Here is a 27,465-nt window from a genome sequence, read left to right as displayed (position 1 = left end):
ATGGATGTATCAAAATATGTCCAACCACACAGCCAAACATATCTCGTCTGACTTTTCAAACACCATTTATTTATATAGCCCTTCTTACATCAGCTGATATCTCAAAGTGCTGTACAGAAACCCAGCCTAAAACCCCAAACAGCAAGCAATGCAGGTGTCAAAGCACAGTGGCTAGGAAAAACTCCCTAGAAAGGACAAAACCTAGGAAGAAACCTAGAGAGGAACCAGGCTATGAGGGGTGGCCAGTATAACAGAACATGGCCAAGATGTTCAAATGTCCATAAATGACCAGCATGGTCAAATAATAATCACACCCTAAACGGATGCCAATAAGGCAAAATGGGAGGAAAAACTAGCCACTGTCATTTCTGTTGCAGACTGGGAGGATGGCCACACCTGCTCAAGTACCTTGATCTTGTCTGATACATTTCAAGATCTTACAGATTACATTATTCCAAAACTAAGCTGCATAGGCTATTTCCTGATACCTCCCCTATGTGATATGTCATGCTGTGGAGGGTACATTACTCCACTGCTTTGTCCTATTCTCTAACCTGCATGGTTATTGGTCTGGAATTTTTAGGATCCTCTCTGAATTTCTGGAGACTTCAATTGACCCAGACCTGCCTCTGATCATACTGGGAGTCTCAAACCCTAAACAGATTAACCAAGCCCCAACAAGTGTATCTCATTTTGGAAAAAAAGGAAGTTCTCTCTACCAAATTATGGCTCAGTGATTTGGTAAACACTTTACACAGAATTTAGTATATTCTGAGCAATAAATTACTCACATTTGATTGTGTATACTTGGGAGGACTGTGAGCGGGAGCTTCTGCCCTCTTTTTATTTGTATTTTCTACAAAGTACCTATACACCTTGTGTTCAATAACATTTGCTGGTAAAGGGCTAAGTCCCACATGGCACCAAATTCCCTAGGGGGCGGGGTGTATTTTGAAAATAGCAAAAGGGAAAATACGTTTTACACTATCAAATGCTTAAGATTCACTCTAATCTGTCATAGGGTATAATTTAAAAAATGGACCCATATCTGTTTAATAACCACAGAATGTAGACACATGCAGTTTTCATACATATAGACAGACTGGTATGGTGATGGATGAGGTTGAAAAGTGGAAGCATTTCCTCAAGGCTAGAGTATTACTGTTTAAATGCGCCTTGGAGGGGAGCAAGACTGTTTTCTAAAAAAAAATGAAAGGGTACTGTTGCTCAGCATGACTGTATTATAAATGAAATGTCATTACATTTTGTGTTTGCAAAATTGCATCTGTGCCTTTTCCTTTATCTTGAATCACATGAGGTCAGCAATCAGGGTTCTGGTCATCCAGCAGTTGCATGAATGTTTTTTTTTGTGCACTGAACTAAATGTATAGTTCCACCACGATAGCTAGAAAGATAATTGTGAAAAGCCAAACATTGGCTGCTAAACAATGCAGATACTGGTTATCCTGAACGACGTGTTCAAGAGAAATGTTTTGCACTGAACACATTCTGAATACACTGCAAATATATGTCCTGTCATTGGGGCAGAGGCATCCCTCATGAGGAACAGCTGACATTTAACCCCTGGGCCCACCATGGGGGTTGTGCTGCATAACCAGCCTCCTCTGCTGCGTCCTGTGTGAGGTAGGGTTGTGCCAGTATCCGCTGCAGCAGCTCCACCTATTGATCAGAGTACATAGTAAGTAAAGGTAACCTTATGGTTGTTTTAAATGTGGCAGGTACTGTTTTAGTCCAGTGCAAAATAGTGGCAGAATCAAGTACTAATGTTTTGCCTGTTTGCATCCTACGTACAATACAACCTGTATTTCAATGTAGTTCAAACAATTTACCTCTGAGAAATCATTCCCCTCAGCCTTCCGTATTGCAGACTCTGCCATCCAGTTTCGCAGCACGTATCTGGGATTGATCCCTGTGGAAAGTTTGATCATCTCAGATGTAAATGGTTTATTTCGTTCTACCAAGCAACAAACTCAATAACAAACAAGATTATTTGCAAAGGTCCCCTTTCTTCCTTGCCCTTATTCAGTAGGAGAGGACTGCATAATCAGTCAGAGGACTGGAGCGTGCTTATTGGGTCAATCTGTCGGCGTTCCCGAGGCGACTGCTTACTTTTCATCCTGTGTTGACGATCCTCATCAGAATCACCTCCCTGCCTGAGCCATTAAAAACAAAGAATCAATCATCTGACATTATGCCATGAATCTGTGAGACTAATGTTAATCGAGCCAGTTAAATGATAGGCAGAAATAAAACATTTGCCCTAAAGAGACATACCCAAATGTAATTACTTTTCCTGAATGGCCATAAACAATAACTGGTAATTTTGCATAGTTTTAGAAGGGTCTGGAACTCTCCTTTCTGGTAAAAAGTTATACATTGCTGAGGTGTACCCACTTTAGAGGACACAAGCTCAATGACATTGCATCAATAATATGAAAAATCATAAAAATTCTTCCAATTCAACAAAAGTTGGGCAATGGGGCTAGAAATGACAAATGCTTTCAAAATATAGTACCAATCAAACCACTTACTAGAAGATTTCACATTTCTTAACTAAAATAAATATGATCATACTTAGTGACGGTACAATATCGGCACTATTTTAAAACATGGGACCCAACGACGTTCACAGAGCGTTTTGTAACCCGAAATGTCAGTTGGAAGCGTTGCAGAACTGCTCAAAGTCCCCCAAATATGGGACACAGTTGAGTAATGAGTCATCAGAATATTTGGGAGAAACTAAGGTCATAAAAAGCATATTAACCAAATGTATGATAACAGTGCATTCCTATTGTACATACCTTTTTAATCTATGCAGATACATGCTGACCCACTCGGGGTACATCTTATGCGAAGCCAGGTTCTGCAGGGCCCACATCACCTAACAGGGATGAAAGAGGAGAGGACTTTAGTTCTTTAAGGGGCAATCTGCAAATTGAAAAACAACGCATCTTCAGGAATCAATGGCTATATATATATATCTAATTTAAAAAGTCCAAAAATGGATGTAGCAATTGCAGATTACCCCTATAATGTAGTTGTTAGTCAGTAGTATATTCTCTTGTGATTGTTTGTAGAGGGTTAATAAGCAATATGTATGACCTGTAAGTTGGACATGTTGTGAAGCTGCTGCATTGAGGCTTCACTCAGCTGTCTGAAGGTCATGGTGAAGTCTGCACCTGTCTCCTCCATCAGCTGAGGAGGATGAAGCCAATCAGAGACACAGGAGAGAGAGAAAGACAGCCAATAAAATGCACTGGACAGGGACAATATTCCAACATCAGGTCAAAGGGTTACTCACAGGGTCAGAGATGGACACACACACACACACACGGAATCTTAGAGCAATGAACCACTTGCCTTAAGCAGAAATGCAATGAGATATTCATCCTCCTCCTCCTCGCCAAGTAAATCTAACTTTGCCTTGAACAGTTTGTGAAACCTGGAATGATAAAGTTGAACATAATATTTGGAGGAAAAAGGAAACTTACAAACATATTCAAATGCACACAGAGAAATTGAGAGAGAGAGAGAGGGAGATAAATTACCTCATCTGGTATATATGTGGGTATCCTTTCAGTACTAGCCCAGCCCTTAAAAAAACAAAAAAAAAACAATGTACTGTCACAGTGTACACTCCCCAACATCCTCTGACAAACAAATGTCATGGGAAAGTAATGATGTACTTTTCTGACGTGCAAACCGATATCACATTTCAGAATTGGTTAAAAATAAATTGGGGTTATACTTGTCAGAACAGTTCGTATAACCCTTCCCATGCTTACCCTTGCCTCTGTTCTATGGTCAGCACTGGAGTTAGGGCTTCTAGGAGTTTCTCCAGGTTGAACAGACCAACATTGGCCTGAGCTCCGATACTGTACCTCCCCTCCTCATCAGATGTGTTGGGGACAAAATCTGAAAATATCAGCTTCCTACTTCAACACTAGTGATTCAAATTCCAAAAAGCACTTCTCATTGCAGGTGTGTGGTAAAATTACGACCTCTTCAAAGAAAAAATAAACCTGCACACTACTCATCACTTATTTGATTAAAGCTTACATGATATGTGATACCTAAACATTAAAGGGGTACTTCGGGATTCATATCCACCTCCCCAGAGCCAGATAAACTCATCGATACCATTTTTATGTCTCTGCATTCAGTATGAATGAAGTTAGAGGTAGTTTCGCGAGCCAATGCTAACTAGTGTTAGCGCAATGACTGGAAGTCTATGATATCTACAAACACGCTAGCAGTTACCATAGACTTCCAGTCGTTGCGCTAACGCTAGTTACACGCGTATGGTAACTGCTAGCGTGTTTGTAGATATCATAGACTTCCAGTCATTGCGCTAACACTAGTTGGCATTGGCTCGCGAAACTACCTCTAACTTCATTCATACTGAATGCAGAGACATAAAAATGGTATCCATGAGTAAGCTAAAGTCAGCTTTAATCAAAATAAGTGATATGAAGGCTTCTCTTCACTTCTTCGCTACTGTAAAAACAAATCGGCTACCAACAGGCATTCTGTTCAACATATGAAAAAGAAATAGAAACCTGTAGGTACAAAATGACAGAAACAGTGGGCCAATATGAATAACATTAGATATCAATATGTCCGGAAAGGGCAGTATATGCATGAATGTACATACTTGGGTTGTAGGCTTCCATAAAGCCAAACGGTCCGTAGTCAATCGTGATAGACAGTAGGCTGAAGTTATCAGTGTTGCATACTCCTGTTAGGGTAATGAAATACTATATAAAACACAAAAGTTAACCACCGTACAGTGTGAACAGAATGGAATTGTGTGCATACTGCATGTTAGAATAGTGCCATTTCACAGATTCGTATTACTCATAAATCACTAAGAAGAGTGTATTTGGACTTATAAACTGCTCCTAATATCGTAATTGTGACCGATAACGCCAATATCAAATTTGATTGGATTCAAGTGCATTATTTTTCTGAAGTGCAGTAATTTGTCATAAGAAGTACCACTCACCATGCGCAAAGCCAATAGACATCCACTGGGCAATGAGGTGAGCGGTCTCATTCACAACCCTGGAGTAAAATATCTGAGGCCACACACAACAAAAATCAGCATGCACAAAAATATACAGATTGACACATGTTCAGTATAAAATATTTAATGTTTGAGCATTATATACTTAGATCATTGATCCGGTAAGTAGTAGTTAAGTAGTGTACAGTGTGGCAAAAAAGTATTTAGTCAGCCACCAATTGTGCAAGTTGTCCCACTTAAAAAGGTGAGAGAGGCCTGTAATTTTCATCATAGGTACACTTCAACTATGACAGACAAAATGAGAAAAAAATTCCAGAAAATAGTAGGATTTTTAATGAATTTATTTGCAAATTATGGTGGAAAATAAGTATTGGTCAATAACAAAAGTTTATCTCAATACTTTGTTATATACCCTTAGTTGGCAATGAGAGAGGTCAAACGTTTTCTGTAAGTCTTCACAAGGTTTTCACACACTGTTGCTGGTATTTTGGCCCATTCCTCCATGCAGATCTCCTCTAGAGCAGTGATGTTTTGGGGCTGTTGCTAGGCAACACGGACTTTCAACTCCCTCCAAAGATTTTCTATGGGGTTGAGATCTGGAGACTGGCTAGGCCACTCCAGGACCTTGAAATGCTTCTTACGAAACCACTCCTTCGTTGCCCGGGCGGTGTGTTTGGGATCATTATCATGCTGAAAGACCCAGCCACGTTTCATCTTCAATGCCCTTGCTGATGGAAGGAGGTTTTCACTCAAAATCTCACGATACATGGCCCCATTCATTCTTTCCTTTACACAGGTCAGTCGTCCTGGTCCCTTTGCAGAAAAACAGCCCCAAAGCATGATGTTTCCACCCCCATGCTTCACAGTAGGTATGGTGTTCTTTGGATGCAACTCAGCATTCTTTGTCCTCCAAACACGGCGAGTTGAGTTTTTACCAAAAAGTTATATTTTGGTTTCATCTGACCATATGACATTCTCCCAATCTTCTTCTGGATCATCCAAATGCTCTCTAGCAAACTTCAGACGGGCCTGGACATGTACTGGCTTAAGCAGGGGGACACATCTGGCACTGCAGGATTTGAGTCCCTGGCGGCGTAGTGTGTTACTGATGGTAGGCTTTGTTACTTTGGTCCCAGCTCTCTGCAGGTCATTCACTAGGTCCCCCCGTGTGGTTCTGGGATTTTTGCTCACCGTTCTTGTGATCATTTTGACCCCACGGGGTGAGATCTTGTGTGGAGCCCCAGATCGAGGGAGATTATCAGTGTTCTTGTATGTCTTCCATTTCTTAATAATTGCTCCCACAGTTGATTTCCTCAAACCAAGCTGCTTACCTATTGCAGATTCAGTCTTCCCAGCCTGGTGCAGGTCTACAATTTTGTTTCTGGTGTCCTTTGACAGCTCTTTGGTCTTGGCCATAGTGGAGTTTGGAGTGTGACTGTTTGAGGTTGTGGATAGGTGTCTTTTATACTGATAACAAGTTCAAACAGGTGATTAATACAGGTAATGAGTGGTGGACAGAGGAGCCTCTTAAAGAAGAAGTTACAGGTCTGTGAGAGCCAGAAATCTTGCTTGTTTGTAGGTGACTAAATACTTATTTTCCACCATAATTTGCAAATAAATTCATTAAAAATCCTACAAATCCTGGATTTTTTTTCTCATTTTGTCTGTCATAGTTGAAGTGTTCCTATGATGAAAATTACAGACCTCTCTCATCTTTTTAAGTGGGAGAACTTGCACAATTGGTGGCTGACTAAATACTTTTTTGCCCCACTGTATCTAAGCCTAAATGTCAATTATTAACAAAGCTCAAAGGCAAATTAGACCATTGGCCAAGATGATGAAGAGAGGTTCAGAAATAATTAGAGGCACTTTATTGTTTGAGTATTCAGGTCATTCATTTCCAATGCCCAGCGTGATAGAGTCACATCAGTCCTAGAGTGAGCTACAATGCCTTCGGAATAGTATTTAGACCCCTTGACTTTTTCCACATTTTGTTACGTTACAGCCTTATTCTAAAATGTATTACAAATGTATAAAACATTTTCCTCAGCAATACACACACATTACCCCATAAGGACAAAGCGAAAACAGAAATACCTTATTTACATAAGTATTCAGACCCTTTGCTATGAGACTCGAAATTGAACTCTCAGACCATGAGAAACAAGATTCTCTGGTCTGATGAAACCAAGATTGAAAACTTCAGCCTGAATGCCAAGCGTCACATCAGGAGGAAACCTGGCACCATCCCTACGGTGAAGCATGGTGGTGGCAGCATCATGCTGTGGGGATGTTTTTCGGCGGCAGGGACTGGGAGACTAGTCAGGTTCAAGGGAAAGATGAACGGAATAAAGTACAGAGAGATCCTTAATGAAAATCTGCTCCAGAGTGCTCAGGACCTCAGACTGGACGAAGGACAACGACCCTAAGCACACAACCAAGACAACGCAGGAGTGGCTTCAGGAGAAGTGTCTGAATGTCCTTGAGTGGCCTTGCCAGAGCCCGGACTTGAACCCGATTGAACATCTCTGGAGAGACCTGAAAATAGCTGTGCAGAGACGCTCCCCATCCAACCTGACAGAGCTTGAGAGGATCTGCAGAGAAGAATGGGAGAAACTCCCCAAATACAGGTGTGCCAAGCTTGTAGCGTCATACCCAAGAAGACTCGATGCCGTAATCACTGCCAAAGGTGCTTCAACAAAGTACTAAGTAAAGGGTCTGAATACTTATGTAAATGTTATATCTGTTTTTTGGGGGGGGTTTCCGCAAAAAAAAAAAAAGTTTTTGCTTTGACATTATGGGGTAGTGTGTAGATTGATGAGGGGAAAAACTATTTCATAACTTTTAGAATAAGGCTGTAACATAACAAAATGTGGAAAAAGTCAAGGGGTCTGAATACTTTCCCGAAGGCACTGTATGCTGTTGTTTTTACAGGTCTTTTCAACAGAGCATTAGTGTAACTAATAATGAGGTTTAGTTTTTCCCTCATGATTATAAAATAGGCCTATTGAAAATGTAGAAAAAACACAAACATTGAAAATAGACTTCTCATCACTCACCAAATACTTGCCTGGATCATTTGAATCAATGGAAGGAAAATGCTCCTGTATCACAAAATCCAACAGTTTCCTGAAAATGAAAACATTTCATGTCCAGAGTTAGAAAGATTCCCTATACACTCCAGCTGTCAATTTCACGGTGATCCATTTATAATATGTGTATTCTGATACAGTATGTCAATTCTTTGTTTCTGTATTATTTTGAATGTTATTATGTGTACACACCTGTCTATGATCTGAGCCCTTCACGAGGAAAGAAATAAGTCAAATAAATAGTTGTTCACAAAAAAGAAGATCTGTGTATGCTAACCTTAAAAGGTCAAATTCTTCAGCTTTAGCCAGAACCTCCAATGATCCGATCCGGAACCATGACGTGGCCAGCCGCAGGACAACCGCTCCTGGGGAGAGAGCATCCAAAGATTACGGCAGGAAGGGAAATATACATTTACATTTGAGTCATTTAGCAGACGCTCTTATCCAGTGCGACTTTCAGTTGGCGCATTCATCTTAAGATAGCTAGGTTAATCAACCACATATCTCATGTCACAGTAAGCACATTTTTCCGCAATAAAGATGCTATCAGCAAAGTCCTTGCTAGTAAGAAAAGACAAGTGGGAGTGTTAGTGCAAGAAAACATGGCTTGGCACACGCTTTGCAATATGAAGTATCATAACTAAAAATGTAAAAATCCCTGTGTCCAGCCGGGTCAAAATCCCTGGGTCAAACCAGTCAACAGTTCCAAATAACATACTGTAAAAATATATTTTTTTAAATACAAATATTTAATACTTTTAGGTTACACATTATTTACATGCTTCAGTTGATTAAAAAAATATGAACTTCCAAATAACATATTTAACCTATAAAAATCTATGAGGACAGTACAATTACGTCAATGTGTGCATGAGTCTGCACATTGAGTAGCAAAAGGGGAGGTTGCCCCTAAGATAGAGAGTAAGGACACAGCTGATCTTGTCACGCCCTTACCTCTCTCCTTCTTTACTTTTCCATTGTAGAACTGGTCCCTCCACACTGCCTCTTCACTTACAATAAGGCTTGGAGATAAAAGCAACACATTTTACAACAAAGAATAAACTGAAAAATGTCTGCATAGCAACCAACACTACCCTGGGGGATAGGTTTATGACAGTCATAAATACCTCTTCCCCCCTTTTTCCTCTCTCTACCCTACTGATGTTACATTTGCAAAAACCTTGATTAACATAGAAATTCTGGGAACATCAGAAGGTGGGGGGAAATGAACTATATTCTGGTAATCCGAACAATTGAACATATGCGGTGGTACTTAATGAATATGATGTCAGTTCGGTTGTCATCTGAGACATTCTCATCAATGATAAGATGACAAACTCTACAGTAGAAAGTCTACACATCAGACTTCTCGGATTCACATGGAATTGTCATTCAATTTAAATGTTCGAATATGAAATTATTCATGATGGGATGAAATATGATTTTAGTGTCATGTATTGTCATGTTGTGTCCTGTTCCTGTTCTTTCTCTTCACCCTGTCTCCCTCTGCTGGTCGTATTAGGTTACCTTTTCTTCCCCTCTTTCCCCCAGCTGTTCCTTGTCTTCTCTAACTACCTCGTTCACCCCTTTTCCCACCTGTTCCCTTTTTCCCTCTGATTAGGTCTCTATATCTCTCTCTGTTTCTGCTCCTGTCTTTGTCGGATTCTCGTTTGTGTTACTCATGCCTGAACCAGACTATCGTCGTGTTTGCTGCAACCTTGTCCTGTCGGAATCTGCCTGTTCATCTAACCTTGTCCTGTCCTGTCGGAATCTGCCTGTCCATCTGAGCCTACGTGTGTTTCGTCATTAAAGAAACTCTGTTTTGTTAATTCGCTTTTGGGTCCTCATTCACGCATCTGACAGAAGAATCCGACCAAGAATGGACCCAGCGACTTCGGATCCTCTCCACTCAGCCGTCGAGATCCAGGGAGCGATGCTAGGCAGACACGAGCAGGAATTGTCTGCTGCTCGACATGCCGTTGAGACCCTGGCCACCCAAGTCTCCAACCTCACAGAACAGGTTCACCATCTCCGCCTCGATCCACCGGCCACTTCCAGGGCTTTCGAATCTCCGGAGCCCAGAATCAATAACCCGCCGTGTTACTCTGGGGAGCCCACTGAATGCCGCTCGTTCCTCACCCAGTGTGATATTGTGTTTTCTCTCCAGCCCAACACTTACTCCAGGAGCACTGCTCGTGTCGCCTACGTCATATCTCTCCTTACTGGACGGGCTCGTGAGTGGGGCACGGCAATCTGGGAGGCAAGGGCTGAGTGTACTAACCAGTATCAGGACTTTAAGGAGGAGATGATACGGGTTTTTGATCGATCTGTTTTTGGGGAGGAGGCTTCCAGGGTCCTGTCTTCCCTATGTCAAGGTAATCGATCCATAACAGACTACTCTATTGAGTTTCGCACTCTTGCTGCCTCCAGTGGCTGGAACGAGCCGGCTTTGCTCGCTCGTTTTCTGGAGGGTCTCCGCGCAGAGGTAAAGGATGAGATTCTCTCCCGGGAGGTTCCTTCCAGCGTGGATTCCTTGATTGAACTCGCTATTCGCATTGAGCGACGGGTTGATCTTCGTCACCGAGCTCGTGGAAAGGAGCTTGCGTTCTCCGTTGCCCCCCTCTCCGCATCACTACCATCTTCCTCTGCCGGCTCGGGTGCTGAGCCTATGCAGCTGGGAGGTATCCGCATCTCGACTAAGGAGAGGGAACGGAGAATCACCAACCGCCTCTGTCTCTATTGCGGTTCTGCTGGTCATTTTGTCACTTCATGTCCAGTAAAAGCCAGAGCTCATCAGTAAGCGGAGGGCTACTGGTGAGCGCTACTACTCCTGTCTCTCCTTCAAGATCCTGCACTACCTTGTCGGTCCATCTACGCTGGACCGGTTCGTCAGCTTCCTGCAGTGCCTTAATAGACTCTGGGGCGGAGGGCTGTTTTATGGACGAGACCTGGGCTCGGGAACATGACATTCCTCTCAGACAGTTAAGGGAGCCCACGGCCTTGTTCGCCTTGGATGGTAGTCCTCTCCCCAGGATTCAGCGTGAGACGCTACCTTTAACCCTCACTGTTTCTGGTAATCATAGCGAAACCATTTATTTTTTAATTTTTCGTTCACCTTTTACACCTGTTGTTTTGGGCCATCCCTGGCTAGTTTGTCATAATCCTTCCATTAATTGGTCTAGTAATTCTATCCTCTCCTGGAACGTCTCTTGTCATGTGAAATGTTTAATGTCTGCTATCCCTCCTGTTTCCTCTGTCTCTTCTTCACAGGAGGAGCCTGGTGATTTGACAGGGGTGCCGGAGGAATATCACGATCTGCGCACGGTGTTCAGTCGGTCCAGGGCCACCTCTCTTCCTCCACACCGGTCGTATGATTGTAGTATTGATCTCCTTCCGGGAACCACTCCCCCCCGGGGTAGACTATACTCTCTGTCGGCTCCCGAACGTAAGGCTCTCGAAGATTATTTGTCTGTAGCTCTTGCCGCCGGTACCATAGTCCCCTCCTCCTCTCCCGCCGGAGCGGGGTTTTTTTTTGTTAAGAAGAAGGACGGGTCCCTGCGCCCCTGCATAGATTATCGAGGGCTGAATGACATAACAGTGAAGAATCGTTATCCACTTCCTCTTATGTCTTCAGCCTTCGAGATCCTGTAGGGAGCCAGGTTTTTCACTAAGTTGGACCTTCGTAACGCTTACCATCTCGTGCGCATCAGGGAGGGGGACGAGTGGAAGACGGCGTTTAACACTCCGTTAGGGCACTTTGAATACCGGGTTCTTCCTTTCGGCCTCGCTAACGCTCCAGCTGTCTTTCAGGCATTAGTCAATGATGTCCTGAGAGACATGCTGAACATCTTTGTTTTCGTTTACCTTGACGATATCCTGATTTTTTCACCGTCACTCCAGATTCATGTTCAGCACGTTCGACGTGTCCTCCAGCGCCTTTTAGAGAATTGTCTTTTTGTGAAGGCTGAGAAGTGCTCTTTTCATGCCTCCTCCGTCACATTTCTCGGTTCTGTTATTTCCGCTGAAGGCATTAAGATGGATCCCGCTAAGGTCCAAGCTGTCATTGATTGGCCCGTCCCTAAGTCACGCGCCGAGCTGCAGCGCTTTCTCGGCTTCGCGAACTTCTATCGTCGTTTCATCCGTAATTTCGGTCAGGTGGCAGCTCCTCTCACAGCCCTTACTTCTGTCAAGACGTGCTTTAAGTGGTCCGTTTCCGCCCAGGGAGCTTTTGATCTCCTCAAGAATCGTTTTACATCCGCACCTATCCTTGTTACACCTGACGTCACTAGACAGTTCGTTGTCGAGGTTGACGCGTCAGAGGTGGGCGTGGGAGCCATTCTTTCTCAGCGCTCCCTCTCTGACGACAAGGTCCACCCTTGCGCGTATTTTTCTCATCGCCTGTCGCCGTCGGAACGTAACTATGATGTGGGAAACCGCGAACTGCTCGCCATCCGCTTAGCCCTAGGCGAATGGCGACAGCGGTTGGAGGGAGCGACCGTTCCTTTTGTCGTTTGGACTGACCATAGGAACCTTGAGTGCATCCGTTCTGCCAAACGACTTAATGCGCGTCAGGCGCGCTGGGCGCTGTTTTTCGCTTGTTTCGAGTTCGTGATTTCTTATCGTCCGGGCTCTAAGAACACCAAGCCTGATGCTTTATCTCGTCTCTTCAGTTCTTCAGTAGCCTCCACTGACCCCGAGGGGATTCTCCCTGAGGGGCGTGTTGTCGGGTTGACTGTCTGGGGAATTGAGAGGCAGGTAAAGCAAGCACTCACTCAAACTCCGTCGCCGCGCGCTTGTCCTAGGAACCTTCTTTTCGTTCCCGTTCCTACTCGTCTGGCCGTTCTTCAGTGGGCTCACTCTGCCAAGTTAGCCGGCCATCCTGGCGTTCGGGGTACGCTTGCTTCCATTCGCCAGCGTTTTTGGTGGCCCACTCGGGAGCATGACACGCGTCGCTTCGTGGCTGCTTGTTCGGTCTGCGCGCAGACTAAGTCCGGTAACTCCCCTCCTGCCGGCCGTCTCAGGCCGCTTCCCATTCCCTCTCGACCGTGGTCTCACATCGCCTTAGATTTTGTCACCGGACTGCCTTCGTCAGCGGGGAAGACTGTTATTCTTACGGTTGTCGACAGGTTCTCTAAGGCGGCTCATTTTATTCCCCTTGCTAAGCTTCCTTCTGCTAAAGAGACGGCACAAATCATCATCGAGAATGTTTTCAGAATTCATGGCCTTCCGTCAGACGTCGTTTCGGACAGAGGTCCGCAATTCACGTCTCAATTTTGGAGGGAGTTTTGCCGTTTGATTGGGGCTTCCGTCAGTCTCTCTTCCGGCTTTCACCCCCAGTCTAACGGTCAAGCAGAACGGTCCAATCAGACTATTGGTCGCATCTTACGCAGTCTTTCTTTTCGCAACCCTGCGTCTTGGTCAGAACAGCTCCCCTGGGCAGAATACGCCCACAACTCGCTTCCTTCGTCTGCGACCGGGCTATCTCCTTTTCAGAGTAGCCTCGGGTACCAGCCTCCGCTGTTCTCATCTCAGTTCGCCGAGTCCAGCGTCCCCTCCGCTCAGGCTTTTGTCCAACGTTGCGAGCGCACCTGGAAGAGGGTCAGGTCTGCACTTTGCCGTTATAGGGCGCAGACTGTGAGGGCTGCTAATAAGCGTAGAACTAAGAGTCCTAGATATTGTCGCGGTCAGAGAGTTTGGCTCTCCACTCAGAACCTTCCCCTTAAGACCGCTTCTCGCAAGTTGACCCCGCGGTTCATTGGTCCGTTCCGTATTGCTCAGATCATTAATCCTGTCGCAGTTCGACTTCTTCTTCCGCGATATCTTCGTCGCGTCCACCCGGTCTTCCATGTCTCCTGTGTCAAGCCCGTTCTTCGCGCCCCCGCTCGTCTCCCCCCCCCCCCCCCCCCCCCATCCTTGTCGAGGGCGCACCCATCTACAGGGTCCGTAGGATTTTGGACATGCGTCCTCGGGGCCGTGGTCATCAGTACCTAGTAGATTGGGAGGGGTACGGTCCTGAGGAGAGGAGTTGGGTTCCCTCTCGGGACGTGCTGGACCGTTCGCTGATCGACGATTTCCTCCGTTGCCGCCAGGTTTCCTCCTCGAGTGCGCCAGGAGGCGCTCGGTGAGTGGGGGGGTACTGTCATGTATTGTCATGTTGTGTCCTGTTCCTGTTCTTTCTCTTCACCCTGTCTCCCTCTGCTGGTCGTATTAGGTTACCTTTTCTTCCCCTCTTTCCCCCAGCTGTTCCTTGTCTTCTCTAACTACCTCGTTCACCCCTTTTCCCACCTGTTCCCTTTTTCCCTCTGATTAGGTCTCTATATCTCTCTCTGTTTCTGCTCCTGTCTTTGTCGGATTCTCGTTTGTGTTACTCATGCCTGAACCAGACTATCGTCGTGTTTGCTGCAACCTTGTCCTGTCCTGTCGGAATCTGCCTGTCCATCTGAGCCTACGTGTGTTTCGTCATTAAAGAAACTCTGTTTTGTTAATTCGCTTTTGGGTCCTCATTCACGCATCTGACATTTAGCTTCTAAAATGTGAGAATTGGGTTTTCATAAGACAGGGCTCTGCTCAATCAGTGGCCCGCCCCTGTGAAGGGACATGGGCTATAAAAAATGTCAAACACGCCCTCCTCTCCCTTCCTATATAAACCCTTGACGACAATATAACCTCTTGTTCCGAGGATGTAGGACGACGGTCCTATGTCAGAATGGTTCAGATAATAACTACAGAACGAAGCCAACATCAGCGTGAGCTTTGGTTGCGAATGGTATGAACTTTGAACTCTTATTCACTACAGAAGTGATACCTCCTAGCTGAGTTGAGTTAGCAACAGCAGATGCAACGAGGGTTAGGAAGGAACAGAGTATCCCGTCTATCACCCAACGACGTTACTACAATTGACAACCAGAGACATTCTTCAAAGGACTCGGTTTGGCAACACGGCCTTCCATCTACCACCAACCTACCGAAGCGCAGCTCAGAGTAAATATTTATTGCATTTTCCTTTTCCAAATGGGCGGTAATTGAGAATGCATCAGATACTGTATTTACGATAGCACAGCTTCTCCCTGTGTCCCTCAGTCTTCCCGCTCTTTCACTCAAACCCAGCCCTCAAACCCAGCCCTTGTGTAACAAGCTGTCATATCTGTTCCGCCCGCTAGGGACGTTTTCCTTTATGACGTAATTTGTAATCAAGTTATGATTTAATTATGTGTATGTGTAATTCTGTGTGATTAGTTAGGTATTTAGTAAATAAATAATTAAACCCAATTTTGTATTGCTGATTCAAATTGTTAGCCAGGGTTTGTGCAGATAACCAAGAATTTACAACTTTCAGATGAGACTGAATTAAGACGATGATTGATATTGACTTCACTCATAGCCTGGTTCCTCTCTAGGTTTCTTCCTAGGTTTTGGCCTTTCTAGGGAGTTTTTACTAGCCACCGTGCTTCTACACCTGCATTGCTTGCTGTTTGGGGTTTTAGGCTGGGTTTCTGTACAGCACTTTGAGATATCAGCTGATGTACGAAGGGCTATATAAATACATTTGATTTGATTTGACTGCTACTGATGTAAAATATTACTAGGTCTTTAAGAGTTTATTTGGAAGATAACAGCTCTATAAATATTGTTTTGTGGTGCCCGACTCTCTAGTAAAAACATTTACATGATTAGCTCAATCAGGTGATATTAATTATTTTATAGAATAGCATGTCATATCACTTAATCCGGTAATAGCCAAAGACACGACACTACATACCTCCTCTTCCAAGTTTACATTGATCCCACACTCAAAGCTTAACCCAAAACATGCTTGACCCCTAGCTGTCACCAAAAGGATGATACCCAATTGAGCAACTGTCAACATGTCCAGTCTCACATTTATAATGGAACACTAGTCACTTTAATAATGTTGACATATTTTGTATTACTCATATCATGTCGATACTGTATTCTATTCTACTGTATCTTAGTGTATGCTGCTCCGACGTTGCTCATCCAAATATTTATATATTCTTAATTACATTCCTTTACTTCAGATTAGTGTGTATTGTTGTGAAATTGTTAGATATTACTTGTTAGATATAACCTCACTGCTGGAGCTAGAAACACAAGAATTTCGTTACATCCGCAATAACATCTGCTAAACATGTGTATGTGACCAATAACATTTGATTTGATCTCAACCATGTTGAAACAGCTGATGGCTGGAACAGAAGAAGTGATCTGAATGATAACATTAAAGGTCCTTGAGTAGACCTAGGTTGAGTTCCTGCCCGACAACATTGCTGACGCATGCCAGACCTTATAACGCTTGGATAGATATTTAACATATCAGCTAACCACATCATATGATATAGCCACCTGCTGCCCGATTGCACAGTCAAAGACGTGGCAGTTAACAATTGGTTGATGCAATGCAACGCCTGCGCATATAGTCGGACAGGAACTCGGCCAGAGGAGGCTGGTGGGAGGAGATATAGGAGGACAGGTTCATTGTAACGGCTGGAATGGAACCAATGGAATGGTACCAAACACATGGAAATGGTACCAAACACAATGTTTCACTCCATTCCATTGATTCCATTCCAGCCATTACAATGAGCCCATCCTCCTATAGCTCCTCCCACCAGCTTCCTCTGAACTCAACCCTACTGTTGTATCTACCTGTCTGTTCTGTGTGTTGATGTTAGCAATCTAGGCCATCTGCACTCGCCTTTCATTGTTTATCCAATGGATTAGCCCTAGACTCTGATTCAAGTTAATATTAAAAGTTGCTTTTTTCTGAGAAAATCATAGACTACATTGTTGAGAATAGGCAGCAATCTAAAACAATGAAATCTGCATTGAATTGTGAACAATGAAGGGGTCATTTTGGTCTTGTGTTTTTATCTTCTGAGATTTTTGGATGGAGTGAGATTTATTTTGAGAGAGAAAGGGAGCTAAAACCATAGAGATAGGTACTCATCATGGATATAATCCGTTTTAGCATGGACATTGCCATTGATATTGGACATTGCCATCATCCACCGTTTTAAAGTTGTCAAGTAGACAACTGGGTGGGGATTCCTATGGGTTGTAGCATCAATGGCGCTGCCCATGCTGTCACAGATGGTATAATGGCACAGATGAGTTTTATCTATCTCTATGGCTAAAACTTTGTTTGAGTTGTATATCAGAGTGCTGTCTTGTATCAAACAATTGTATGGTAGGGTAGTGTTTGACAGACAGCAGTCAAAGCAGCTCATTGGCCTGGTTACCTGGCAGCTCTGCTAGTAGGAACACCCAGAAAGTGCATGGCCTCGCTGCACAGGAACTCTCTGACTGAGGAGCGGACCACAGCTCGGCCATCTCCTGACCTGTAGTACAACAGACAACCTTTCTCAGAAGGTTTTCTTGGGCCCAATCCCAAATCAACCCCTAGACCCTACGCACTTGTGGAGATCTGAAAGGATTTGTTGGGCCTAAGCAATACGGTAAAACTTCCTCCTAGCCTATCAGAGAGCAAGCTGGAACTATTACCAAATTGCTTAAATCCTCTCATATCTCCACAAGTGCATAGGACGTAGGGTCTAGGGGTCGATTTGGGATATGGCCTCACTGTTAGGTCAGGCTAGAAATGTTACACCTGTTGGTCATGGTCTATAAAAATATAAAAGTGTAGATTTGACCTTGAATATGGAGTCTTTTCTGAGCCTTTGAGCTGGAGTTCCCATCTTTCACCCTTTCTGTGAAAGAACACACACAAGATGACTCATGTGTACCCTGCTAGCAAAGCAGGTTGAAATGCTGTCATTACAACCTCAACCTTCTGTGCAGTCATGTATCCATTCCCAGTTCTACTGACCTGCTAGTATATTCACCAAGGAGATGTGCTCGGCCATCTCCTAACTGACCTGCCCAGTAGCCAAACTAAAAGAATAAAGAAAACATCACTAGTATTTAGTCATAAACAAGTAGGTTCTTCAAAGTTCAATGTGGAATTAGGAGGGACTAAGCAATTGATACAGAAAAAAAAGTGATGAAAATGGTATAGAGATGGTACAGTACCTGGTGACCCCCATATCTGTGTGTCAGAGGGCTGGATCCAGAAAAAAGTTTACCACCACTGAAGTACTGTAGGAAATCCTCTGACTGGGACACTGCAACATCTAGACCCAACATTCCCTCAATGACCTCCTGGAAAAACAAAGCTACATTAGAATATGTAGTAGCTCCTTCTATTAAGCTGTTATGACAGTGTTATAACACTTATTCTAGGTTAATTCACATCCATTGTAAACCACATTTCTTGACAATATCTAGTCCCTGGAAGTAATTTGCAAAATTACCTTTGAAACAGCCGCAAGTCTCAGAGGGCCTTTGAGTGGGGTTGGGTCAGACTCTGAAAAAATGCAGTTCTTCACAGAGCGAACAAAGATGCCATCCACTTGGTCAAGGGGGAAGGCTTCTGCAAGAAAAGTCAAACAAAGTTATTTACAAATATGTCTGATCATGCAAATAACTGTCAAAACTTTACTGGGCATTTGGTTGACAAAGAATGCAATTCTGAGGGATTTACCTAATAGCTTTTTACACGATAGTTTGAAGTGGTCCAAATCGTGCAAGTGTTTCTCCACACTCTTGTTGAAGTTGAAAGCATGAATGTAGTGTTGTCGGTCTGACATAGTGTCAGCAGGACCGTGACAGTTTTCAATAGTATCACAATAGTCCATACATGCAGACATGATGATTAGGTTTGCCATACCTAAAAGAACATAGCTTGAGGCACTGTAAATAACCATTATTGCAACTCAAAATTACCTAGCTAGCAAAACTGACAGCTGATTGCTGGCTACAACGTCACCATTAGTTAACTCTCTGATGAGATCCATATGTCATAAGAGACTATCAAGTTTCTCAACTATCTCGCGCATTCCTCTTTTTGCGGCACCTGACCATCACTATCACATAAGACATTAACTTTACAGTGAGACAGTGGCATACTCTCTACTAAAGCAGGTTACAAGACAACAAAACAGGGATTGTTTGTTGCTGTCGAATATTTCCTGATTTCTAAAACGTCATGACGTCAATCAACGTAATTTGAGTTCTTCCGCTTCCGGCGTCATATTGTGTAATATTTTCCAGCTATGTGTGGAGGAACATGGCGATACCGTGGAGGCACTGTTGGAGGTGGACTACAGGCGCTACGAGTACAAGTGTACTAGAAACCATATGCGGTTTTAATGGAAGGTCTGCTACGTTTGCTGCTTTGTCTTTGCGAGGAACGGGGGCCGTCGCTGGCTCGGGAAAGGAGGTAGGTAACGTGCGCCCGTGTCAGTGCCAAGATTTCGCCGGGCGGGAGTGCTGTCAACCCAATCAAGGTCAACCAGTATATAACACAGAATCTGCAAGCTGATCTTATTAATGAGTTGTAGCTTGACTGGTGTAGCTATATTGGGATTTAGTCCAGTTTAGTCCAGTTTATCCCAGTTGTTGTAGCGAACTAAAAACATATATGTTATGAAGGACATTGGTTTTGTATATATAGTTACAGTAAAGATTGTTGCTATATGACAAGATGGTTTGGATTTCTAGCTAGCCATATCTTGCTGGTTTGTTATGCATTCTCAGTTTAGCTAAAGGTCAAGACAATTAATGTCATTGCAGGGCTACACTGTACCAAGCCTTGCACTTGATTTTTCTCACTGGCTTATCTCTTTTATTTCAGAAGGGACACTAGGTTGTTGGGTTGTTGGCCGATGTATGATTAAATCTAATAATATCATGATATTTCACACTGACGATATATCGTCATGGTGAAGACTATACTTTATTCCCCTCAAACTCAGCCAGCTCCACTTTGTTTTTTCGTCATTCCCATCTAACCAGGGACTGATTTAGACCTGGGACACCAGGTGGGTGGAATGAATTATCAGGTAGAACACATAACCAGCAGGTTCTGGACCTCGTAGGGTAAGAGTTGAATAACCCTGCTCAATTTGAAATTCACAAATAAACAATGTGCAGTTTTAGAAGTTAGACTGTATCAAATATGTTGAAAATGAAGTGAATGACCTAAGCCTTGTTTTTTTTGGGCCATACTAAGATTATTTAATAAGAACGCGACTGCAGTTTGTTTGCTTATTTACGATATAATAAAGTCTGGATTTATCTAGTCATTAACGGAGCAAAACGATTATATCGGATATTGCAACATTTGGAGTAGCTTATCATAGAGGTCTCCCCAAATATCACCCAATCCTACCATGTTGTTACTAGACAGAACTGTCAGTGGGTAGCCTACATTGCTTGGTCAAGAGTATGTGGTTCATAGCCTAGAATAACCTAAACTAGGCTACCTCACAATGACATCATGTAAGTAACTTGAGGAAAAGTTGTCAAATGCCCACCTGACTAAATGATTGGCTACATATGCTTAAGTTGTTGTGCTCAGGTTATTCATATGTGACATTAATTTATTTCAGAGACTATCCTCCAGGCCTGAAGACACAACCTCAATAGGCAACTATATTCTGACAAGGTGAGTCTGAGATTGAAATATTATATGCAGTAATTTATATAGATAGAGAAATATGATATACAGTACCACTCAAACATTTGGACACCTACTTATTCAAGGGTTTTTATTTATTTGGACTATTTTCTACATTGTAGAGTAATCGTGAAGACATCAGAACTATGAAATGGAACATATGGAATCATGTAGTAACCAAAAAGTGATAAACAAATAAAATAAATGTATTCTTCAAAGTAGCCACCCTTTGCCTTGATGGCACCTTTGCCCACTCTTAGCATTCTCTCAACCAGCTTCATGAGGAATGTTTTTCAACAGTCTTGAAGGAGTTCCCACATATGCTGAGCACTTGTTGACTGCTTTTCCTTCACTCTGCAGTCCAACTCATCCCAAGCCATCTCAATTGGGTTGAGGTCGGGGTGATTGTAGAAGCCAGGTCATATGATGACGCACTCATCACTCTCCTTCTTGATCATATAGCCCATACACAGCCTGGATTTGTGTTTTGAGTCATTGTCCTGTTAAAACAAATGATAGTCCAACTAAGCACAAACCAGATGGGATGGTGTATCGCTGCAGAATGCTGGGGTGGCCATGCTGGTTAAGTGTGCCTTGAATTTTAAATAAATCACAGACAGTGTCAGAAGCTAAGCACCATCACATCTCCTCCATGCTTCACGGTGGGAGCCACATAAGGGGAAATCATCCGTTCACCTACTCTGCGTCTCAAAGACACGGCGGTTGAAACCAAAAATCTCAAATTTGGAATCATCAGACTAAAGGACAGATTTTGACTGGTCTAATGTCCATTGCTTGTGTTTCTTGGCCCAAGCAAGGCTCTTCTTCTTATTGGTGTCCTTTAGTAGTGGTTTCTTTGCAGTAATTTGACCATGAAGGCCTAATTTACGAAGTCTCTGAGCAGTTGATGTTGAGATGTGTTTATATATATATATATTCCCTCTAAACATTACATATTTAGTGATGTGGGTAATAAAGTGTTCCTCCTCCCTCAATGTAACCTGACCGCGGCCCCCATTCCTCACTAATCCACAGCTCTCCATCCTTATCAGTGACTGCAACCATGTGATTGCCTTTCCTTTACTCAATACATTCCAAGCTTAATTGACTCCACCACATACATTCCTCCTACAGATAACCAGTAACTTCTGCTGTAGAAAGCAGACTGTGGCACTCCTCATTTCCATAGGATACCTGATGATTTTAACAATATTTCAAGTTTAGAAGTCAGAACCCATCACTTGAACTCTGAAGCATTTATTTGGGCTGTAATCTGAGGTGCAGTTATTCTTATGAACTTATCCTCAGCAGCAGAGGTAACTGGGTCTTCCTTTCCAGTGGCGGTCCTCATGAGAGCCAGTTTCATCATGGCGCTTGATGGTTTTTGTGACTGCACTTGAAGAAACTTTCAAAGTTCTTGACATTTTCCGGATTGACTGACCTTCATGTCTTAAAGTAATGATGGACCGTCGTTTCTCTTTGCTTATTTGAGCTGTTCTTGACATAATATGGACTTGGTCTTCTACCATGATTCTATATGTGTTATTTCATAGTTTTGAAGTCTTCACTATTATTCTACAATAAAGAAACCCTTGAATGAGTAGCTGCGTCCAAACTTTTGACTGGCACTGTATATAGATGTGATAATTGTTATATATACTTGTGCATATTTATTTTACAGTAGGCACAAATCAAGGTTGCTTTACCCCACACAAAAGCCTTGCTGCTGCAAAAGGATACACAGTGATGCCAAGTTGAAGGACCCGTTCACACTAGCCCAAAAAGACTTGAACCATTTGTATGATGATATTAAAAAGGTAAGTCGCCTGATTTGGTGTCATCATGTATCATGGTCACAGTGGCGTATGCTTCTAACTCCGTCTCATTTAGCTTCTTTGCCCAGTTCAGACTACTGTGACTGGTTTTTAAAGTAACGTAACCCCAATAAAGGTGATTTTTCTGTTCTTCACAGGAGCTTTTTGTGTCCAAATCAGAGCTGAAGTCCTTATGTGACTACTACTTTGACGGGAAGGGCAAGGCCTTCCGACCAATGATAGTGGTGCTGATGGCCCGGGCTTGCAATATTCACAGCAACAGAGACGGGTAAGATATTATCCTGGGTATAGTGCAGTTAACTAGGTAGGCAGTATGGATACTAGGTACATACATACCTGGTAGTAAGTAGCCTAATGGTGTACAGGAGGCAGACTTGGGTGAGAAACTATGCTAATGAAATGTATCTATCTAGCACACACACCAGGAACCACTTGGCACAAGTGACTGGGGAGAATGCACATTTTTAGAAAGGTAAGATAGGCTGTACCCTATGATTGCTGTTTATGACTTCATTGCCGGAGATGGATGTAGGCTATTACAGTTGAAATGAGTCATGCCCATGCTATTTCATTGCAATAACCATTTCATAAAAGTATTTATTCAGGCTGCCCTTATCAGTGATTGTCTATTGAACCAATAGGTGTGACTATGTAGTTCTGTCTGTCTGTGTAGAGATCTGCTCCCAGGTCAGCGGTCCATAGCTATGATCTCTGAAATGATCCACACCGCCAGCCTGGTCCACGATGATGTCATCGACGGCTCGGACAAGCGGAGGGGGAAGACCACCATCAACGAAGTGTGGGGGGAGCGAAAGGTGAGCGGAGTCCCCCGACCTGGGTTTTGTCTGTTAGGAGTAGCCAGTCATGGTGTCATATTACACACTACACTAAGCTATTCAACTACAACATATGCAGTTCATGTTAATGAGGGAAATGGTCATATGAAATGGCCCAAGTAGTCTTGAAAAAAATGCAAGACTAACAACGTTTGTAATGCGTCTTATGATAAACTAATACACCCTAGTTGTGAGATCGTATGACTGTTTGGTTTTATTAATCATGTGTTCTCTTAACTCTCCCAGGCCATTTTAGCTGGAGATTTCATCCTCTCGGCAGCCTCCATGGCTCTGGCCCGTATCGGCAACAACACAGTGGTGTCAGTGCTGTCTCAGGTCATAGAGGATCTGGTGCGAGGTAAGGACCCAAACAAGTATGTTGCGCAGTATTGTTGTTGCGTTGCACAAGATATGCAGTCCGTTTCAGTTCAAACAGTTTATTTTTATCTGTTTCCTTGGCTGTTTCAGTTACTGTACACTTTACCAGAACTACACTTTGAGTTTTCTGTTTGCTTATCACCATTACCCGCCCTGTTACAATTAAGACTGTTGTAATGCAACGCTTCTGATTTTGTAAGGGGAAATGAGTAATCAACGTTGAAGATTACCAAAGCGTATAGGAAACACTGTCTCTGTTCACACTAACATATTTGTTGATGTTCCAGGGGAATTCATGCAGCTGGGCTCCAAGGAGAACGAGAGCGAGAGATTCAAGCACTACCTCGAGAAGAGCTTCAAGAAGACTGCCAGTCTTATAGCGAACAGTTGTAAAGCAGTATGTACGTTCTATCTCCACAATAATAACAGACTTCCAGGAAGTCCTAGGGCAGAACTGAAAAGGTGTGTGTTGACTGGCTGTCATTTTCCATTCAAGGTATCTATTCTGGTGAACTCGGACCCAGAGGTACAGGAAATAGCCTTTCAGTACGGGAGGAACGTAGGCATCGCCTTTCAGGTACATTTCTGATATTTGCTTTTGCCTCTTGAATGGGTGTTGTATAATCTTTTAATTTGAAGTTATTACAGTTGAATGAAGTTATTAAACTTGACTTAATGTTAATTCTGTGTGTCCTAGCTGGTGGATGATGTGCTGGACTTCACAGCATGCGCCAGCCAGCTAGGAAAGCCTTCGGCTACAGACCTTAAGCTGGGCCTGGCAACCGGACCAGTCTTATTTGCCTGTCAACAGGTGTGTTTATTGTGAGAGTTGAACAGTCAACCTTTAGCTCCCCATATGGGAAATGAGTAACTCTTCTAGTTACTGTCCAACATAGCTATTTCTAGATTGAAACACAGTGACTGACTGGTATGTATGTGCCTAACTGTGTAGTCTGTGACAGTGTATTTTACCGTTTCCTCTTTAGTTTCCTGAGCTGCATGCTATGATTATGAGGAGGTTCAGCACCACTGGAGACGTGGATCGGGCCTGGCAGTATGTCCTGGAGGTAAGGCTGTTGATGAAGATGGACGACACATGTCTACCTTTTGTGAGAATTGTGTGTTTTAAAAGCAATCTGGAAATTCTATTGGTCCTATGGTTATGTTGTCTGCCTCTGCATTGCTTACTATTTGGGGTTTTATACTGGGTTTCTGTAAAGCACTTTGTGACAACTGCTGATGTAAAAAGGGCTTCATAAAATACACCCGCCTGGTTTCTCCTTCCCTCAGAGTGATGGTGTGGATCAGACCAACTACCTGGCCCAGAGCTACTGCCGGGAAGCCATCCGGCAGATCAGCCTGCTCAGGCCCTCCCCGGAACGGGACGCCCTCATCAGGCTCACTGAGATGGTCCTCACACGCGACAAGTGAGCTCCCACCCCCAGGCTTCACTTCAGGCAGCTGTCCTGTGGAAGCCCCCACCCCCCCCCTCCCCATGGAGGGTTAGATGCCAGGATGATGAGGGAAGGTGGTTAATGTTTCATCAGTGACATTCCCAGTGGGTCCTGATGGACCATTGTTTATGCAGCTTTTTGTACATAACATAAGTTAAAGGTGGAACTAAACGGTGCATACACAGGTTCTTCAGGACTGACTTTTGGGTGAGATGCACTGCTTCACATTACCCATGGCTTCTTTCTCCCCTCTGGAAAACCCTTAGGTCCTCACAGAAAAGAGTATATGTTATTGACACCAGTGGTTTTTAATGCTAGTCCTGTAGGACCATGGCATCTACAGGTTTCTGAACCAACCCCCCACCTATACTTCAATTGAACTTCAACAAAGCGTTAAAATAGCACGTCAATGAGGCATGAACACAGACCTATATGCACAGGGACCCTCCAGGATCATTGTTGAAACATGATTTTCAGTGTATACAGTACTGTAAATGCAGCCACTGCCCTACTTCCAACTGGCAAGGCTGTTGTTATTACACGTGATGCTTGGGGCGGGATGGACCCTGCAGAATCATTGTAATTCCATGAGTCAAGATGGAGTATCATTATTGTGTGTGTGGATCTGTATTAAGACCTTGCTCGAAGATCCGCCCGCAGTCCGCACCGTAACGACCAAAAGTCAAATGTTTGTCAGGGTGACTCTTGTCAATTGGAGAATGTTATATTGTAGGTATTTCCTGTCACAAGTGCTTAAAGGTCCCAAACAGTCATTCTGATTTCCATGTAACGCAGCCTTTTGAGTGACTAAAACATCACCCACAATATTTTAACGTTTGAGAAATAATGTTTTTTTTCTCTCATGGAAAACTACCACCAGGAAGTCCGAAAAGATTGCATCAGTGGGCGGGGAGCTGGTAGGCTGAGTGGGCGGGGAGCTGGTAGGCTGAGTGGGCGGGGAGCTGGTAGGCTGAGTGGGCGGGCGTTCCCAAGAACCGCCAATGTCAAGCAACAGATGCAGTGTTAGAGAGATTATCTCAAGCAAATTTGCTGAAACACAAAAGGAACTCGAACAACATTGAAATTGCATGCAACATCCAATCCTGTCAATAATCAAATCATCGTTTCACTAATTATTTGTTTATCCTGTTTGGTTATTGTAACTATCAATGTAGACAAAATGTTGGCTATATAATTTAGTGAGCTATCCCAAATGGAATTGTCAGCACTGTTTATCACGCTAGCTGGTTCACCTTGAACAAGTGTTTACAAAACATTGGGAACTATTTTCCTAATATTGAGTTGCAACCCCTTTTTGCCCTCAGAACAGCCTCAGTTTGTCGGGGCCTGGACTCTGCAAGGTTTCGAAAGAGTTACATGGGGGATGTTGACTCGAATGCTTCCCACAGCTCTGTCAAGTTGACTGGGTGTCCTTTGGGTGGTGTACCATTCTTGACACACACGGGTAACTGTTTGACCGTGAAAAACCCAGCAGAGTTGCCGTTCTTGACACACTCAAACCGCTGTGCCTGGCACCTACTACCATACCCCATTCAAAGACACATACATTTTTGTCTTGCCCATTCACCCTCTGAATGGCACACACACAATCATTGTCTCGAGGCTTAAAAATCCTTATTTAACCGGCCTCCTCCCCTTCCCCTACACTGATTTTGAAGTGGATTTAACAGGTGACATCAGTAAGGGATCATAGTTTTCACCTGGTCAGTTTGTCAAGGAAAGAGGTGATCATAATGGTTTGTACCGTGAGACAATGTTCTTATCAATGATGTCAAGAAGTTATTAATTTTTTGTTTGGCATGTCTTAATGTAATGACATGACCACTGCGTCTGAGTTGTGGGCAACCCATCCCCTGCTTCTGTTCCATCCTGGCTAAAGACAACTAGCTAACACCAGACACTTCATTAGGGTAAACCTCATTCTATTTGGTGACATGCTGCAGTCACATTTTTGCACCAGTGGACTAGCTACCGGTACTTAATTAAATTAGGTAAGAGAATAAGATGTTACCGTTGGTGTATTAAAATGAGGCTTTTTGTGATGTCACAAATCCCGCCTCTTAAGTGTTTGACATGGAGGGGACCAGTAACTTTATGATCAAACTTGATCAATGTAGAAGCAACATTCATTTTTCATACTTTGATCTGGTTTCATCCAAATGTCATGAAACTGTGATTTTGACTGTTCGGGACCTTTAATAAACCCAGGCCTTAACATCCACAATGACTGTGTGCTCACATTAAATGTTATTTTTTAAAGTCAA

At 43.4% G+C, this 27,465-nt stretch overlaps 2 protein-coding genes across 5 annotated transcripts; one reads left to right on the top strand and one right to left on the bottom strand.

The window, feature by feature from the left end:
- Window positions 1-48: 48 nt before the first annotated feature.
- LOC110489828 (uncharacterized) lies at window positions 49-19,236 on the bottom strand. Of its 2 annotated transcripts, none has more exons than XM_021562772.3 (19): window positions 18,701-19,236; window positions 18,471-18,589; window positions 18,190-18,318; window positions 17,987-18,051; window positions 17,811-17,867; window positions 17,400-17,498; window positions 9,094-9,161; window positions 8,417-8,504; window positions 8,107-8,176; window positions 5,027-5,099; window positions 4,676-4,759; window positions 3,807-3,936; window positions 3,570-3,614; window positions 3,382-3,463; window positions 3,124-3,216; window positions 2,823-2,902; window positions 2,131-2,174; window positions 1,851-1,930; window positions 49-1,680 (listed from the first exon to the last, which is right to left on the bottom strand). In XM_021562772.3, exons 1-19 carry the CDS (start codon window positions 18,921-18,923, stop codon window positions 1,558-1,560), a joined length of 1,752 nt encoding a protein of 583 aa, XP_021418447.3. In that variant the 5' UTR covers window positions 18,924-19,236; the 3' UTR covers window positions 49-1,557. The 2 variants fall into 2 exon arrangements, with proteins under 2 accessions (XP_021418447.3, XP_090055788.1); XM_090199662.1 differs by having other exon boundaries at window positions 8,118-8,176; window positions 18,701-19,221.
- LOC110489826 (all trans-polyprenyl-diphosphate synthase PDSS1) lies at window positions 19,219-27,465 on the top strand. Of its 3 annotated transcripts, none has more exons than XM_021562769.3 (11): window positions 19,219-19,438; window positions 20,610-20,665; window positions 22,359-22,494; window positions 22,650-22,780; window positions 23,186-23,327; window positions 23,595-23,706; window positions 24,014-24,123; window positions 24,223-24,303; window positions 24,424-24,537; window positions 24,713-24,793; window positions 25,017-27,465. In XM_021562769.3, exons 1-11 carry the CDS (start codon window positions 19,286-19,288, stop codon window positions 25,155-25,157), a joined length of 1,257 nt encoding a protein of 418 aa, XP_021418444.1. In that variant the 5' UTR covers window positions 19,219-19,285; the 3' UTR covers window positions 25,158-27,465. The 3 variants fall into 3 exon arrangements, 2 of the variants coding, with proteins under 2 accessions (XP_021418444.1, XP_090055789.1); XR_016486605.1 differs by having other exon boundaries at window positions 19,220-19,438; window positions 24,014-24,127; XM_090199663.1 differs by having other exon boundaries at window positions 19,220-19,438; window positions 24,014-24,303.

This window comes from Oncorhynchus mykiss, chromosome 15 (assembly GCF_057628025.1).
Source record: "Oncorhynchus mykiss isolate SJ-2025 chromosome 15, ASM5762802v1, whole genome shotgun sequence".
Classification (NCBI taxonomy): domain Eukaryota; kingdom Metazoa; phylum Chordata; class Actinopteri; order Salmoniformes; family Salmonidae; genus Oncorhynchus; species Oncorhynchus mykiss.
Note: the sequence above shows the minus strand (reverse complement) of the source record. Positions and strands in the feature narration are given on the sequence as shown.